Source organism: Passer montanus, unplaced genomic scaffold, assembly GCF_014805655.1.
Source record: "Passer montanus isolate IOZ18808 unplaced genomic scaffold, ASM1480565v1 scaffold19, whole genome shotgun sequence".
Lineage (NCBI taxonomy): Eukaryota > Metazoa > Chordata > Aves > Passeriformes > Passeridae > Passer > Passer montanus.
Window position 1 is genome coordinate 6641026 of NW_024366480.1, and position 17431 is coordinate 6658456.

Consider the following 17431-nt stretch of genomic DNA (forward strand, 5'->3'; position numbering starts at 1 on the left):
ACTCCTCCAAGGCCCTGCAGCACTTTAAAGCTTGTTTTGCAGCTTTCATGCAGTCCATGTAGGAGGGGTGGGGAATGTTTATGGTACAAGCAAGTCCTTGTGTCATCCACTGTGAGTAACTCTGGAAAGTGAATGCTATAGCTAGCTCATGCTCCCTTGTCATCATGCCTCTTAAAGTAGTATTACACGTTAAGACTATTGAGAAATAGTGAACTTTAATGTGCTGTCTCAAAGTTCTAATTGACCTCAACATTTTTGATCACATAAGTAAACACTGTATGCATAAGAAAACATATAAAATGAGATTATCTTGTTTTCTACCTGCTAGCTTCAAAATGTAAAGGCAAAGCATTAGTCTTCACAGAAAGGCCAATACTATTCAGTTTAAAATTCTACACATCTCATTTGAAAGACTACTGTTTTTCTGTGAATTACAAAACAAAATACATATCTGCTTCTAGAAGAATTATTGCTCAAATAAAATATTTAATACCAGAAATGGTGTTTAGTTTGATGTCCTATGTAGAGAATGCTGAATAAACTTACACAGTAAAAAGCCTAGAAATCTTATGGTACTGAGGCTAAATTAATTTTTTAGAGGGGACTACCTTAATTTAAAAATTGCTCATTTCATGCAACTTGAAAATGAGAATCAGATGAAAACAAGTGGTGCAGATTTATTTATAAATATTTATTTATTAAGGCTTATGACTATTGAGTTTCACAAAACCAGAAAAAATAAAATTCCTTTTAGAAGGTGCAAAGTCCAATGGCCAAATAAAGAATTATATACAAAATAGAGTAATCAGGTACAATGTTGTTAATCCAGCGGGCATGGGAAGCATGGAGGATATGAAGAATGTAAAATATTGTAGGTGGGTATACATTATGCACCTACTAATTCACACTTGTGATGGCTACATTCACCTTTGAAGCAAAATCATTCTCAAAAAAGATTTCAGCATCAGAAAGCCATGACTTTAGTTTACAGAAATCTGTTTAAATTATTAATTGATTGGGCCACTGGCTTGTTTTATATCCATGTCTTTCATTCAGCTGAGTACAATCTCAATGCCAAACAAATCCAAATTGTCTCCTTCCCTTCACTTTTCCTAAAAGTGTTGAGAGTCATAACAATAATGGTATTTATTAAAATACTAATTCTGCTAATTCAGTATCTGATTCCTTTGGTCTCTGGTAGAATAAAGAGCTAATTCTGTGCTGTTACTCTGGTTGCACTATTGAACTATCAGAAAGGTGCTCTAAAAGAGCAGCCAGCACACTCTGTGTTATCCCATACTGCCCCATCAGTAACAAGAGAGAAATGTAGTAGCATCAAGAGAGGTAGGGTAGAAGGTAGCTTCTACCAGGTGATACTGGTGGCAGTATCAAACTGGTAGAAAATAAATGATAGTTCCTAGGTAATTTATCAAAGTGCTTGAGCAGTCAGAACACCTGAGGTGCCCCATCAGTAACAAGAGAAAAATGTAGTAGCATCAAGAAAGGTAAGGTAAAAGGTAACCTTCTACCAGGTGATACTGGTGGCAGTTGATTCAAACTGGTAGAAAATAAATGATAGTTCCTAGGTAATTTATCAAAGTGCTTGAGCAGTCAGAACACCTGAGTGTTGAAAGTTTAAATCACAAGTGATCATAGCTCCGTGGTATAGTCCTCAGGTTCCTCTTTATTTTGGCATGCAATAACATTTTGGGGAAAAATTTATAGTCATGCTCCAAGTCTCTGTGCTTTGTTAAAGAAAGCAAAGTAACAGCTCCCAGTGCTTTGTGCTGTGCATCAATGGTAAGAAAGCCATCCCTCTGACTATGTTTTTAAATTATTTTAGCTCAATCTTGCACCATTTTCAAGTAAGAATTTTGTACCTTATTAGAATAATGACTCTGACATGTTATAATACTTTGGGAAACAAATCTTGGGTATTGCTTCTTTATTTTGGTACAGTATCATTCTGTTTGGTAAGTCATATGTGAAGAGACCATTATACTTGATAAACTATTTCCAGGTTGATTTTTTACAATGAAATATGCATAGATTACAAGCTTTTCTCACTACCCTTTCCTTCTGTAGGCACTTCATCTCTTAATTGTAACAGATTTTCCATTCCTGAAAATAACTTTGCATGACAGTAAAAAACATTATTTTGGATTTTAAAAAAACCCGTTGATTTTTTACAATGAAATATGCATAGTGGGTTACAAGCTTTTCTCACTACCCCTTCCTTCTGTAGGCACTTCATCTCTTAATTGTAACAGATTTTCCATTCCTGAAAATAACTTTGCATGACAGTAAAAAACATTATTTTGGATTTTAAAAAAACCCATAAAATATAATCTCTTTTCCTAAAGACCTTGAGTTCTGAATATTAGCTTTAATTTTTGAAAACCAAATAATCCCTTATCCTATGTCTGCACATTGAGGAACAGTGCTATGAAACTCCTGTGCCAACTATTTGTATTACAGAGTGCAAAGCAGCATCTGTGGAGTCAGGGCACAAGCAAGCTCCTCTCCCTGCCTGCCAGAAGCTTGGCAGTGCAGCTGCACCAGCACAGAGGGATGTTTGTGTGCTAAGTCTAAACCTGCTGTGGGATACATTCCCTGCCCTTCCAAGATCACAGCTGGCTTCTCAGGGCAGCCTACAGCCACTATAATATAATATACCCAGGTTGTTTGGCAAAATCTCCTCGTTGTCCTTCAATGCTTTCTTTTTTTCACATTTGTTTCCCTGTGTTGAGTACAACTTCAGAGTCCTTAAGACTTAGACATCTGAGAATGTTCTGAGAGTCTATTTGGATTCTTTTCCAGAAACACTTTATGTTCATGACTCCTCTTTAAGTTATCAACACTGGTACTTGGTGAGATTTCCAATTTTCTGGGTAAGGCAACTGAAGTGGAAAAGCCACACCATCTTGTATTCACTTCAGGAGACTGAAAAAAAGAGAAAAAAATTAAACAAAATAATAGCTTTTCTCTCTCTCTGCTTCAAAATCCATAGCGATTGAGGTGGTTTGTATCTCCCTGAGACCCCAGAACTGATCTTCTGAGCTTCCTCCATCTGCAGAGGTGTGACCCTCTTGAGACTGGAAGTGACTCAAGGAAAGCATTTGCAGAGAACTTCTCCTGGTTCCAGAGCAGGGGGACTGGGTGGTGTCATGGCTGGCTGGGCAGGGTGAGGTGAAGGCAATGTTTTACTCATGCCCAGCTTCCTGTCCTATTTCCACAGCAGCCAGCAGCAGCTGCTAGTTAGGGAAAGAATATAGAGGAGGTCAAGTATGAAAGGACACTTTGCTGATATTTCCTCTGAGCTTTAGGCAGTCTGTGGCATAGGGATTTCCAGAAACCAGTTTGCATTTTCATTCTTTTACTTGTTGGGTCTTGATGGGCTTTCTATGAATTTTTCCGATCACTTTCTGAACCATTAATAGTTTTGTCATCCATTACAACATCCATTACAAGTGGTAATGATTTCTGTGATTATGTTGTGTAACAAAATGTTGCCTTTTATAAAAATTTTCATAGTAATTTCATTAGGTGCCTCTACTTCTCTTATCACAAGAAATGTGAATAGTTTTTCTCTGATCTATTTTCTGCTTACCTACATTCTATTATTTTCTCTGCTTTCCTAGAAAGCAGCAGCTCAACACCTTTGTTGCTTTTCTCAGTACGTTTTCTGAGTACATCACATCTTTTTTTTGAGATAGTGTGACCAGCAGTCCAATCTCTATTCATTTGAACTAGTGTAACTATATTTTTTTCCTATGATCGCTTTCTGAACCATTCATAGTTTTGTCATATACAACATCCATTACAAGTGGTAATGACTTCTGTGATTATGTTGTGTAACAAAATGTTGCCTTTTATAAAAATTTTCATAGTAATTTCATTAGGTGCCTCTACTTCTCTTATCACAAGAAATGTGAATAGTTTTTCTCTGATCTATTTTCTGCTTACCTACATTCTATTATTTTCTCTGCTTTCCTAGAAAGCAGCAGCTCAACACCTTTGTTGCTTTTCTCAGTACGTTTTCTGAGTACATCACATCTTTTTTTTGAGATAGTGTGACCAGCAGTCCAATCTCTATTCATTTGAAATAGTGTAACTATATATTTTCCTAATAATTCATATTTATTTTTCCTTTTTGATGTCTATTGACTGACACTTTCATAAATCTCTACTGTATAGCTCACATAAAGCTCATCACTGTGTATGTATAAACATAGGCACTTAGAGGAAAACTGGTCTTTATCCAGCATTTACCAAAAATGAATTTCACTTGCTGCTTTGTTTATGCTTTGTATTATGAATAAATTTTTAACTTTTTCAGTATACTTTACCTTTCTACATAATTTAGTATCATCAGCAAACTCCATCACTTTGTTATTCTCTCCTTAGCCTAATAATGCTGTAAGTTCAAAAACATTCATCCCTGTTGGGCTGCATTGAGAATCTTTCTTCCTCTGCTGTGAAGTCTAGGCTCTTGCTTACTGTACTTTAAGTGATATTAAATCATGAGCCATCCTGTCCTACAACCGCTTCATTTCCTTGCTGCAGGACTTTGTAAAAAGCTTCCTAAAAGTACAAGTACACTGCTATCAACAGATTATTCGTATCCACACGATTATTGGCTCCTATAGAGAACTACAGATTTGCCAAACAGTTGTTAGTTTTTACTGTTCTACTTATGCAGATACCTTCTAACTTTATTATTACAGTTTAATTTCTTCATGAAATCTTGAGTAACACCAGAGGTACTTTGATACCACAGAGTCCATCAAAGCTTTCTGTGCAAAAAACCAAAACAAAAAGGAAAGTTACTGAGGCTATAAAACAAGCCTAAAGTATTAGAAGGTTGTGGTGCTGGGTTTTTTTCAGAATTGCTTTAGTGATCCTGTCCTGGCTTCAGATAGGACAGAGCTCATAGTAGTTGGTACAGTACTGTGTTTTGGATTCAGGGTGAGAACAATGTTGATAACACACTGATGTTTTGGCTGTTGCTGAACAGCACTCACTCTGAGTCAAGGACTTTTCACTATCCCATACCTTGACAGTGAGGAGGTGCAGAAAAACTGGAAGGGACCACAGCCAGGGCAGCTGACCTGAACTGGCCAGAGGGATATTCCATACTATGGAATGTCATGCCAAGTGTATGAGCTGGGGGAGCTACCTGGAAGGGAGTTGATCACTGCTTGGGAATGGGCTGGGCATCAATCAGCAGGTAGTTAGCAATTGTGTTGTGCACCAATTGTCTTTCCTGATTTTCACATTTCTCCCTCCTTCTCCTTTTTATTACAATTATTATTAGTAGTAGTTTTTATTATTATTGTCTTTTACTTTGTTTCAGTCATTAAACTGTTCTTATCTCAATCCAGGGTTCTATTTTCTTTTCTTTCCTGATTCCCCTCCCCATCCCATTGGTGGAGGGTGGAAGGGAAAGTGTGAGAGAGGATCCTTTCCTTCTAGTGGTGCCAGATCTGGTGCCTGTTCCTCAGCGATGGCAGAGACTGTCTCCACCAGTCAATCTCCTCCTCAGAGCCCCTGATACTTTTTGACCCTTCTACCCCCTCTTTAGCTCTGCCACCAGGCTGAGCAGCTTGTCCATATGGCCACACCCCACACAGGAGTCACCTCTGCTGTCCTGCAGCCTGACACCTGGATGTTTTCATGGCAGCTCCAGAGCACGTCTGCTGCAGCAGCCTTGCAGTCTTCAATGACACTGAGGTATGAGCCATACCCAAGGCAGAACTTCAACAACAGATTAGTTGTTGAAATAAATTAGGAACTCAAGAGGCAAGCTCCAATTCAAATAACTGAATTCTCCCTTTGTATTTAATACAAAAATAGGTCAAGGTTAGACAATAGTTGTTTTTCCCTTCTCACTGAGGTTTGCTGTCTTACTAAGGTTCGTGACTAAACTAGTATGCTGTATGTATTTCCAACAAAGCATAATTTATTAATATTAGGACCTATTGTTGGAAGGAGTTAGCTTTTGACATCTGAGAAATACAACAGCCTGTTTTCTTGATAAAAAGCACTAGTCACTAGTGCTTCACCCTTAACCCTGGTGAGTCAAATCACTTATGAGTTCCAAGTCTTGATGCTGAAGCACTGGTGTAAAAAACCTTGACAGATAACCATTCATTACCTATGAAAAGAACTGTTCTTCTGAGATTTTGTACACAATATATGTTCACAATATTGCATTCTCAAATGAAATACAAGGAAAATAGCAAGACATGCCTTTAGTAATTTTAAATGAAGCCTACAAAAGATCCCATCTAAACAAGTAGAAGGAGATTAATAAGAGGCAAGTAGGATCTGTAAAGCTGTGTATGTGCATATGTTCTTAACGGTGTGTACAGCCTTGCAGTGAAATGTGACTGAACACAAGAGACACAACATACTGCAAATCATTTCAGGGAAAATTGTGACTGCAATCAAAGCCACGATAATAAAATGTGAGAGAGATGCAGGAGTTAAGATAGGAAATCTAAAAAAAACCACTACTGTATAAAGGATAAAGTTTCTTAATTCAGGGATAATACAGTAATGGACAGCCTTCAAATGATTTAGTTTTAGTGGAGTTGATTTTTGAGGATAAATTGTAGTAATTATCCCCAAAAGGACAGAGTGAATAACCATCCACAAGTTTTCTACATGATATTATGGGAGCAAATGAATCAGGCATACGCTTGTGATGTGGTGCCAGTGGGGGAGGGGAGAGACACCAGATGTTCCTTAAGAAGCAAGATTTAACAAGAAAGAAAAAGCAGAACTTCCTCCTAGTAAGATCAACATACTTCTTCTGGGTTTTCATTCAAAAGAAAATTTCAGGAATGTCCTGCACAAATTTAGGTGCCTCAGGAAAAGGTATGTACAAAAGGCTTTCATATTCTTACTTAAAGGAAACAGCCACAAAAAACAAAAAACAAAACAGGTAGCAAAGGCTGGAACAGAATTCAGTGGTTTTTTTAATTAATCCTTAATCCTAGAATGCACTGGCAAAACAGGAGCAAGTAAAATAGAAAATCAATAATTCTTATTAGAATAAAAAAATTGCAATCAAAAGGATCAGCTGTTGCCATTAGCCTTATTCTAAGATTCTAATTTTGATGATATTTTGGACCCATTTTTCTAGTAAATATCACTGTACTTTAGATGGCATTTCTACATAGAACTGACTGCTCATCACTGTTCTTAAGCCTGTGATTTCCAGGTGTCTGAGAAGAATAATTTTGTTCTAGAGAATTGAAAGCATCTTGTATCTTAGATGTCTTCAGGTCTCAAGTTTGCAATGAAAACACATAGCCCATTACTAAAAGCCACAATGTTTTTTGAATTGTAAACTGATTTGTTGCCAACCAAGCATAATGGGAGTATGTGACAAGCAGTTAATTATTTCTTCAAACAGACAGAGGCAGTCCATTATATCACTTTAAAAACATTATTAATTTGAAAATTTTTCGATTTTTCATGTTATAACTGAATGTGGATTTCTAAAGTAAGTGGCTTTTCCTATAAACATGAGGAATACAGCCAGTCATGTGGTGCTGAGATATTGATCTGAAAACATTTTTCATGTTAATGCTCTGAATCAAGGCTTTCATTTGAAATCTGAGTTATGTTTGCTTAGCCTTCAGTAATTGTATAGAACCAGACTGAACTTTACAACTGTACCCTACCAGAGAGACATTCTATTTTGTCATGATCCAGTCAGTCAGTGTAAGAAGTGAATTGGAATCTGGCTCTATTGTTTCTGAGCAAGTATGAGCAACTTCCTTAGAGGAATCTAGTGCATTAACAACTTGATAAGCATTTAATGATTGTTAAGGAAAAAATAGTTACACTTACATGGCAAAAAGGAAAAAAAAGGATTAATTCAATACTGTTTGCTTATGATTCAAATATCTGATGAATAATCAATTTTCTGAACACCTTTCATAAGCAATTATTTATCATTTGCATAATTTATGCCTCTGTGGAGGACGAGATTAGCTAGTAAATACTACGGAGTCATCAATTATACTGTCAGTGTTTTCCACATTCAGTTGCAAAACACATGATGAAAGAAAAAAAATGTCAGTGAATTGATGGCACAAAGACAGAGGATGTGTCCACTGAAAACTGACTCTTTTCAGCAAGTTCTATAACTAGTAAACATCCTTAAACTGCATGGGTGTCTCTATGAACATGTATTCATACTCCCTGGAGTCCAAATTCAATTTCATATAACTCTCTGTAAGAACAGAATGGTCTGTTTATAATAAGCCACTACTGACCAGATAAATACAAACTGAAGACCTGGAGGTCATTTCATGTTTATTTGATAAGGTGGTCTATATAAAGAGCTGAGTAATTGCAGCTGCAACTAAAGTTCTGCCATTAACATGAAGAAATCCCTCTGTGATGTGCCTTTCTTCTCAAGGCCATATTTGAAAACTTCCATGTTGTTTTCACTATAATTCTAACAAATGTTGACATGTTATTTTAGAATGGATAATTTCAACATCCAAACATATGTATACTTTGGGAAAATAAGAAAAAATACATATTTAGTCTTAGAATATTCATTTTTGTAATGCTAATTATTTCACTGTTTCGTGAAAAATAAAAGCATAAAAACAAGCTGGATGGGGACTATGATTTTATAATTTTGCAGAGAAGCAGGGTAACTGCAGGCAACAAAGCTTGTCAGTTACCTGAATCTTTAAAAATTCAGACCATATGCAGCTGAAATGGGTACATCCAAAAGTGTCAAAAAAATGTGGCATGTTTTTGAAATCTGATAAAATTATTTTGCAAGATGAGGTAAAGTGGAGTAAAATACCCTTAATTTATACTCACTTCTGCTGGGTTTTATATGCTTAGTATGAATTCCTCCAACTATGCTATGTATGCCAGTACAGGACACTTGTGAATCAATTAACATTTTTCATATATGTGTTACAGTATGGCCGAGATTGGTTTGTACAATTTGTTTGCATGGTGTTTCTATCTTTACTATCTAAATTTAAATTATTGTATGAAGCTGTTTGAAATCTGGCTAGAAAAGCAAAAAATTCCTTCATCCTTAAAGGTGAAATGGACTTGTTTGGCTGTCCTAATTACAGTCTCTCGTGGGTTAGTTTAGATACCAAACAAACAAACAAAACTATAACATTTATGTATTCTACTTCTTGGTAAAACCACAAAATCACACAGTGAATGTTACAGTACTTAGCTATTATGAAATTAAACATAAGGAGCATTGCATCTTTTGATGCTAAAATATATTGTAGGGTTAAGCTGAGATGTCCAAATGTTCTCCTCAGCCTGGAGAAACCTCATGTCTATGTGTGGTACCTTTATTTTGTAGAGCTTCTTAAGAAATTAGAGATTTATTGAACCCTATTTGAAATACAAACACAGCAGACATTCAGTTTTCTACTAAGAAAACACCTCTCCTAAAAGAGATGCTGTTGTGGCTTCCTGTCTTTTTCAGTGTAATTTCAAGAATAATTGTATACAAAATATAACCTATACTTGAAGTACCCCAGTCCAGAATCAGGGACTGCCAAATTCCCTTGTTGCCCGTATTTATTCTGTTTTGTCCCTCCAGAGTGACATTTTCTGCTGGACAGCGAACAGCATCAGTGGTCAAGGTAGAGAATGGGCCCCATGTCATTTCAATCTTACAGGGAGCTGGTTAATAAAATCAGAATTATATCCCTACCTGCTGAAGTTTGAAATTCCAGGTTTGCCATTTCTGAAGCTAGTATGCAGATGGGAGTTTCTTTCTTTTTGAGTGCCTAATCTGAAAAGAGGATGTGGTCTGTGAAACCTTATGAACAGCCACACCTAGCCCATGGTTCTCTGTGAAGAACCTGCTTTATACACACCCATTTACTTAGCGTCACCTACTGATGATCTCTTTTCAATTTCTCCCAAAATTTTACTGACACTGAATTTCCCTTTGGAATAAATTGAACATTCTTTATCACAAAAATAGATCTGTGAAAATGTTTTTGCTTCTAGAACTGTGTACTTTGATAGTTCATCATTCAAATTAGTTTGTTCCTAGGGAAATAGGCCTGAGAATGTGGGAGTTCTTCATGCCTGAGTTCTGGTCCCTCCTTTAGGGACTGCATGTGCATTCAGCATTCTGTTCAATTTTTACTGAAACAGCATTGGAAATAGAGTGCAGTATGTTTTTCTGTGTCTTAAGAGTTTATCTTTTTCACAAGGAAACAAAAACCCAAACAAATCCTGAATTATTTTACATTACTAAAAATCGGTTTAATTAAAAATCAAGAAGGAGGTTAGGCTTTTAAGAAGTTCTATTTTAAATTCATATTTTTGCCAATTATGGGTTTTGCAACCACACAAATGTTAGTGTCTTGACCAGAGGTGGTAGTTTAGAATACCTAACAAAGGCATGCAGCATCCCCATGGTGTTACATGACAGTCAGTGCCTCCAGAATGACTAAGGAACTGTAAATGGGGCATTTGGCTCAGCTGCCAGAGTTACATACTTGCCTAGAGGTTGTTTATATACAAATGAAGGCTGACTAATTGCCAAATGACTGACACCAAGACTATCACCTTGGAAAGCATGTACAAACCTCCCTTCTCACAAAATAGAGCGAGGGGGTTGGGTTAGTACCCGGGGCACTTTTGCCTGCAGCTTGGTTGCACTGCGAATTTGGCAAGACACATTGAGAGAGACCCAAATCCTGCACACCAGACTTGTGAACTGGCCCAGCCTGGAGGAAGCTGAACAGCATCTGCTGGCATTTTGCTGGATTAGTTGCTACAATTTGCACTTACTTTCACAAGCAGCAAATCTGTCCCTGAAGAAGTGGTATTGCTACCACTTGCTAAAGTTTTATCTTCTTATTCTCCTATGAAATACTTTTATATACAACTGTATGTTCAGACTTTGGAAATACTCTTACCCCATTGTGTCCTTTTCTATCTGACCAAATAGATCCCTGCTCTCTTTCCCATCTTTTAGGATGCAGCTCAATCAGCTTCTACCTGCTCTAGTTTAGGATTTGGAGATCTAGCTACAAGATCAGGTTGTGCAATAGATTAACATAAGGTGTTATTAAATATTACATCATAACTGCAGACATATTCTGTGAGACACTTCTGTAGCTACTGAACATGGGTTTGTGTATAATACCAATGTGAAGGCATCTCTATTTGTGCCACAGTCTGACTTTTCATTTTGAGCTAATCTACACTGGCACTGAAGACAGAGGCTGGCATGAAACTTCCTCTCTCTCTCCCTCCCTCCCTTTCTGCTCTCCCAGCCACCTAGACTCATCTGTTGTTCTGCAGCTTGTGCTTCTACAGGTGTTTACACACAACTCAAACAGATCTGGATCTCTCCCTCCCTCCCTTTCTGCTCTCCCAGCCACCTAGACTCATCTGTTGTTCTGCAGCTTCTACAGGTGTTTACACACAACTCAAACAGATCTGGAGATCTAACTGGGGATAATTATAACCTCAAAACAAAATAATAATAAATTAACAAAAATAAAAATAACTTCAGTTAGTTTTTACTAAACTAAATGGTACTTTTAAATTGATCAGCTTTACACACAGTTCATTCACCTGCCAAATGAATCCTTGTGCTTACACTCATAGCATGGCAGCAGAAACAAGCAAATAAAAGCAGGTAGGACCAGTTCCTTTTTATTGGAGGGACAGTTTTAAGTGCTTGAGTTACAGAGATACTCTTCTCCATTGATACCACAGGCCAGCAGATAAACCCAGAAGAGATCCTTGTTGCACATTTAGAGATCAAACACAGACTTATCAGTCCTCCTCAGCAAAAACCTGGTTGTTTCCAGACATTTTGAGGACAGAAAGGTACAATGATTTGTAAAGGTGTTCAAGATGAATATAAGTGTAAAAAATTATAAATATTGTAGAACCCATTTATATTTGGTTTAGCTTTATAGTAAGAGGGACACACATTGCTTATGTCCAGAGTGTTCATGTTGCTCCTACCAATTAAAAAGGAATACTGCAAAGCTTTTCACATGGAAATATAGGCTACAATCTTAAGTACCAGTACATTAGATTTTTAAGGTGACACTGGATTAAGTCTGGTCAGTTTTCAGAGCAGAGATCTTAGTTAAAAATCTTGCTAGCACAGGTATGGTACAACTAAGGCATAACCAAGTTGAAACTGCATCTTAAAGCCCATACCACTGGATATTTGTATTGATGATATCTAGTAAAGTATCATAGGATGGTTTGGGTTGGAAAGGTCTTTAAAGGTCATCTAATTCCAATCGGTTGCTCATGGGCAGAGACACCTTCCACTACACCAGGTTGCTCAAAGTTCTGTCCACCCTGGCTTGGAACAATTCCAGGGATTGGGCATTCACAATGTCTCTGAGCAACCTGTTTCAGTGTCTCACCACTCACAGTAAATATCTAAACCCAACCTCATTTAATTTGAAGCCATTACTCCTTGTAAAAATTCCCTCTCCAAGACTCATGTAGGTCCCCTGTAGTGGAAGGTGCTTTAAGGTCTCCTGGAGCTTCTTCTTCTCCAGAAGAGAAGGGCATCCCAGCCCTCTCTGTCTTTATAGAAGAGATGCTTCAGCCCTCAGATCATCTTTGTGGCTCTCCTATGGACTGGTTCAAACAGGTCCCCATTCTTCTCGTGTTGGGAGCTCCAGAGCTGAATGCAGTTCTCCAGGTGGCTGCTCCAGGTGGGAGAGCAGAGCAGAGCAGAGAGGGAGAATCCCCTCCCTCCACCAGCTGGCCACACTTCCCTTGATGCAGCCCAGGATACATTTGGCTTTCTGAGCTGCAAGTGTGCATTGCTAGATCATGCTGAGCCTCTCATCAACCAACTTGGGATTACCCTGACCCAGGGACAGGGGTAACTGACCTGTTGAACTTCATGAGTTTTGCATGGGCCCACTTCTCAAGGTCCCTCTGGATGGCAAGTAGAGTAACTTTGACTATATTCTTCACAATTAAATAACAGTGTAATATGAATTCTTGTATTACAGTAATGCCTTGAAATTTGATCAGTAGTTTATGAGTGTCACGTATCTTAAAGAGTACTGTTACTTTCCTGAGCATTGATACCTAAATCTTGATTTTATAGTTAAAACAGTCTAACTGAAGAATTTGTTCTTGCCTTGAATACATCACCAAAATGCTGTCTGAATCAGAATTTGTAGACTTTATTACTGCAATATAATGAAAAAACACTGCCTCAGGCTGCACCAGGGGAAGTTTAGACTGGATATTAGGAAAAATTTCTTCATTAAAAGAGCTGTCAAGCCTTGGAACAGGCTGCCTATGGAAGTGGTAGAGTTGCCATACCTAGAGGGTGTGGCACTTAGGAACATGGTTTTGTGGTGGCCTTGGCAGTGTTTGGTTAACAGTTGGACTTGATGATCTAAAGGGTCTTTTGTAGCCTAAATAATTTTATGGCTCTATAAACATAAACCTAAAAGAGAAAAAAAAAAAAAAAAGAGGACTATTTCAACCCACAGAAGAAATGCATGCAATCAATACAATAGCAGAGGTGTGTATGTGGCTGGAATACTGGTGGGCATCTGATCTGGAAGTATCAAATGGGCTGATCACCACATTTGGAAACTCATTTCTCATGCAAAGATGTAATAGATTTTGTCTAAAATAGAATCAGCAGGGCAAAACACCAATCATAACTTCTTCATGGCAGAACTCCTGTCATAAAATGAAAACTAATTACACTGCTTAGGGCAAGAAATATCTGGTTGGTAGAACTGTTTATATTCTAAACATCTAGTGGTACTTAGACCATGCAGTGACTCCACAGTTCCAGATTTATTCACTAGCCTTGGAACAGACAGATTACTCATCCATTTCCACTGGAAGATCTTGGGGAGAGGAAGGAGGAGCTAAATCTGTCAAAATTTTCTTGTTCTCTTTCAGTGAAATGTTTTATTTGAAAAAAAGTCTTGAACATCATTATCTCCTGAGCAAGAACTGATTTGAGTAGTAGAAAGGTTGATTTGAGTGTACTGTTTAAATCAAGTAACCCTCAGAAATCAGCACGCTAAAATGCTGACATTAAACTCTGATTTAATTGAGCAGCTGCTACAAGTGAATAGGAGTCGAAATAGCTCAGCACTTTGTTCAACAGTTCTGCATGTACACAATAGATTTGGCTCAACAAGAGCATTTTTTATTAAACAATGCTTTCATTTGCAGCTAGATGCAGCATATAATTGTATCATACTCATATTAGAATATAAGCATGTTAGCTTACAGTTCTGCGTTCTCAAGGTCTATGGCACAGGTATAAGTGTCATTGTATGGCTGTTCTTTCAGCCCCAATACATGCAGAACACATCATAAGGCAGATCTTAACAATGAGATTCAATGCCTTAGGTATTTCTTTTTCTGTGAAACTCTTGGGTCATGTTTTGATTAGTTTTATTTTCCCAAAACTTAAAAAGTTCTATGAATTATGGGGATGAGAAATTAAAAGCTACAAATGAATACCACAAATCAAATGTCTTTTTCAAAAAGAAAGAAAAAGCGTATGCCTAGTAAGTTTTGCTGGAAGTCTAAAGTGACCCAGTCGGTTCAAAGGCTGGGTCGGGTGGCGATGTTGGCGAACACTCTCGGGAGGGCACCGGGACAGGCTGCCAGGAGCAGGGGCGGTGGCATCCCCGGCAGGGACACTCGGAGACAGGGAGCGGTCAAGAACACCAAGCCACAGCGTCACCGCTGGTCCTGTTTTACACTTACAGTGGATAAACATCTTCACGACTGCGAAAAGTTTAAAAGTAAGAGATTGCCTTGCAATCACGCTTGGGAATGCTGAGACGGGAATGCTGGAAGTTCATAGAAAGCGTTGCAGCACGTGGTTGTAAAGCACCGCGCTTCCACGAAACACAATCAACTCCCCGGGCTGCAGGCGAGCCCACGAGGCTGTGCAGGTGGCCGTGAGCCCGCCCGATCCAGCAGGAAGCGGTGCCGGGCGTCCCGGGGACAGCGCTCGGCCGTCCCGGCCCCGCCCGCGCCCCGCGGCGGCGGCGCGGCCCCTTTAAAAGGGGGCGGGGCCGCCCAAAGTTTGCCCAAGTTGCGGCGCGGGCCGGCGGCGCGCGGGTCCCGGCCCGGCCATGGCGCCCCCCGGCCGGTAGCGCCGCCATGGACTCGCTGACCGCCCTCACGGGCAAGGGCGGCCGCCTGCTCCGCGGCACCGCCAGCCGCCTCTGGGGCGCCGTGCCTGGCAGCCTCCGCCACGGCCGCTGCCAGGATGGCAGGAGCCGCGGGGAGCCGGGCCCCGCCAAGCCGACGCCAGGTACCGCTGGGGAAGGGGCCGAGGGCGCGGGGGTGGCCGCGGGGTAACGGCGGGCAACGGGTGGCCGGGGCCTCCCGGGCAGCGGGCTCGGCTCCTCGCCCCTTCCGAGCCTTCCTGGAGCGCGCGAGCTTCGGGGGAAGCGGGAGCGAGCGGGAGCAGCAGGGGCAGAGGGTCCCTTCTCAGGCGGGAGCGGCCCCGCCGTGTCCCGGGCTCGCAGCCGGGCCGGTCGGGGAGACCGAGAGCGGCTGGTGCCCCGCGGCATCGGGGACGGCGAGAGGGAGGAGGCGGCGGGGGAAGGGGGCGCAGGGCGGGCGGGAAGGGCCGGCACATGGGCCGGGGCCGGGCACTGCCGGCTGCCTCTAACAGCACAAAACCGACTGAACGTCTTCCTGCTTTCCGTGACACAACTCCTACACTTCCTTTATTAACTTCCCTTTCCTGCTGTTTTGGCAAAGCCGCGTGTAGGAAGGCACCTGGAGCACACGCTCCTCTGTTGGCGATGTCCTTTGTCTACGAGGTTGCTTTTGCCTCTCAGGTGCTCCTGTGGAAGAGGCAGAATTACTGGGAGGTAGGCTCGGGGATGCTGAGGGCAGAAGTAGTACCTCTGCCGCTCAGTGGCCAAACAGGTCGGCCAGGAGACAGCAGTGGGTGACGCCTTGTCCTGTGCCTGGGAGGAAGAGGGCTGCTGTTGTCACCCCTTTTCTTGATAATGCTGTTGTGGCTGTTGGTATAGGTATTGTGAGTATCTGATGTGAGCAGTTACATTGACAAGAAATACCTTGAAAACTGGAGGGTGGTCAGTGAATGCACACACCCTTGTTCATGCAGAAGAGGAGCATGCAGTGCGAACTCTTAGAGAGGCAATGCTATTGATTGGGAGTGCAAAACAAATCATGACATAACTAGTAAGAGCAGCATGATCTAATGATTGCTTGGAAAGAGAAAACGTGAAGTTTATAAAAGTACTTTGTAATAAATATAGAGGAATACAAGGAATAGTAATTTTTTTTCCTTTTTTAACCCTGTTTTGAGAAGCTCTCTGTGAAGTGGAGGAATGAATGTTTGTTATAGTCTCTAGGTGAGGTTGAAGTCATGTCTCTACTGAAATGAAATATTAAAACACATCAAGTTTCTTTGTTATTGTAGGTTATTATGGAAGAGTAAAATAGTTGTTTTCCTTGAAGGAAAACTAGGTCTGCTACTCATTGTGGTAGGCAAGGTAATAGGAATGCCCATGCAGCCAGTCAGATGTAGGTGCTTTTTTCCTTGTGTGCATTGGTCACAGTTCTTGCATGGAAAGGATAATTAGTAACTGGCTATATTTATATTGCCACTCTTTATTTTTTTCATGTCCCTCCTTGCAACATACACAGTGATAGAGACATAGCTTGTTTTCTCAGCAGTGAAATAAAGTATCTTGAATAAGGCCTCTGCAAACAGGTAAAGACTTTTTGATAAAGATTACTTACACTTTTTTGCAGAACCAAAATGGCAACTAAATCCTTTAGCATCTTCTGGTCCTTTAATCTCTGCAAGGCCTTGTGTTCAGCTGATAGTATAAACCATCTCCTGTGATACGTGGGATTTCTTGGAGGGAAAAGCTCTATTTTTCACCCCTTCTTCTGGGACAAAGGCTTAACTCAGACTGCATTGTAATGTTCTGGGGTTTTTTTCCCTCCTCTAGCTTTGAGCAGAAAATGTATCTTCTCGGATGCTTTCATCATGTAATGCTTAAAATTTTTGTTAAGTTCTAGAATGCAGGGTGCGTCTCTGTGTCTGCAGACTTTAATGCACCTTTTTCCTCACCTAGGTGAAGCATGCTGTGCAAGGCAAGTAGACCTTGGCCCTGCTGTGCTGCCTTCCCCTTCACAGGGTTTCTATCAGCTATGGACAAAAACAAATCCTTGTGACTATAGAATGCTCTGTCAAGCATTTGCTGGCTTTCACAAACCACCTGTGCCCTGGTAATGGGTGCTGTGGAAGCTGTAACAATTATTACAATGCTTCATTTGAAATCACACCTCTCTTTTAATTAGAGATGGGTCCCCTGGCATTAGCTTAAGACTTAATGGCAGATTCTAAATGCTCCAAATGCTTAGTCTCTGCAGT

General features: G+C 40.1%; 1 protein-coding gene across 9 annotated transcripts in view; it reads left to right on the forward strand.

Annotated features, from left to right (window-relative positions):
* OXR1 (oxidation resistance 1) overlaps positions 1-17431 on the forward strand; it is a 260076-nt gene that overhangs the window by 169636 nt on the left and 73009 nt on the right. For 3 of the 9 annotated variants that reach the window (XM_039706079.1, XM_039706074.1, XM_039706076.1), the window contains exon 1: positions 15091-15322. The exons of the other annotated variants lie outside the window; for them this stretch is intronic. In XM_039706079.1, coding sequence (XP_039562013.1) covers positions 15169-15322 — 154 coding nt within the window. In that variant the 5' untranslated portion in view covers positions 15091-15168. Of the gene's footprint in view, positions 1-15090; positions 15323-17431 lie in introns of those variants that run through there. 9 annotated transcript variants of the gene reach the window in all.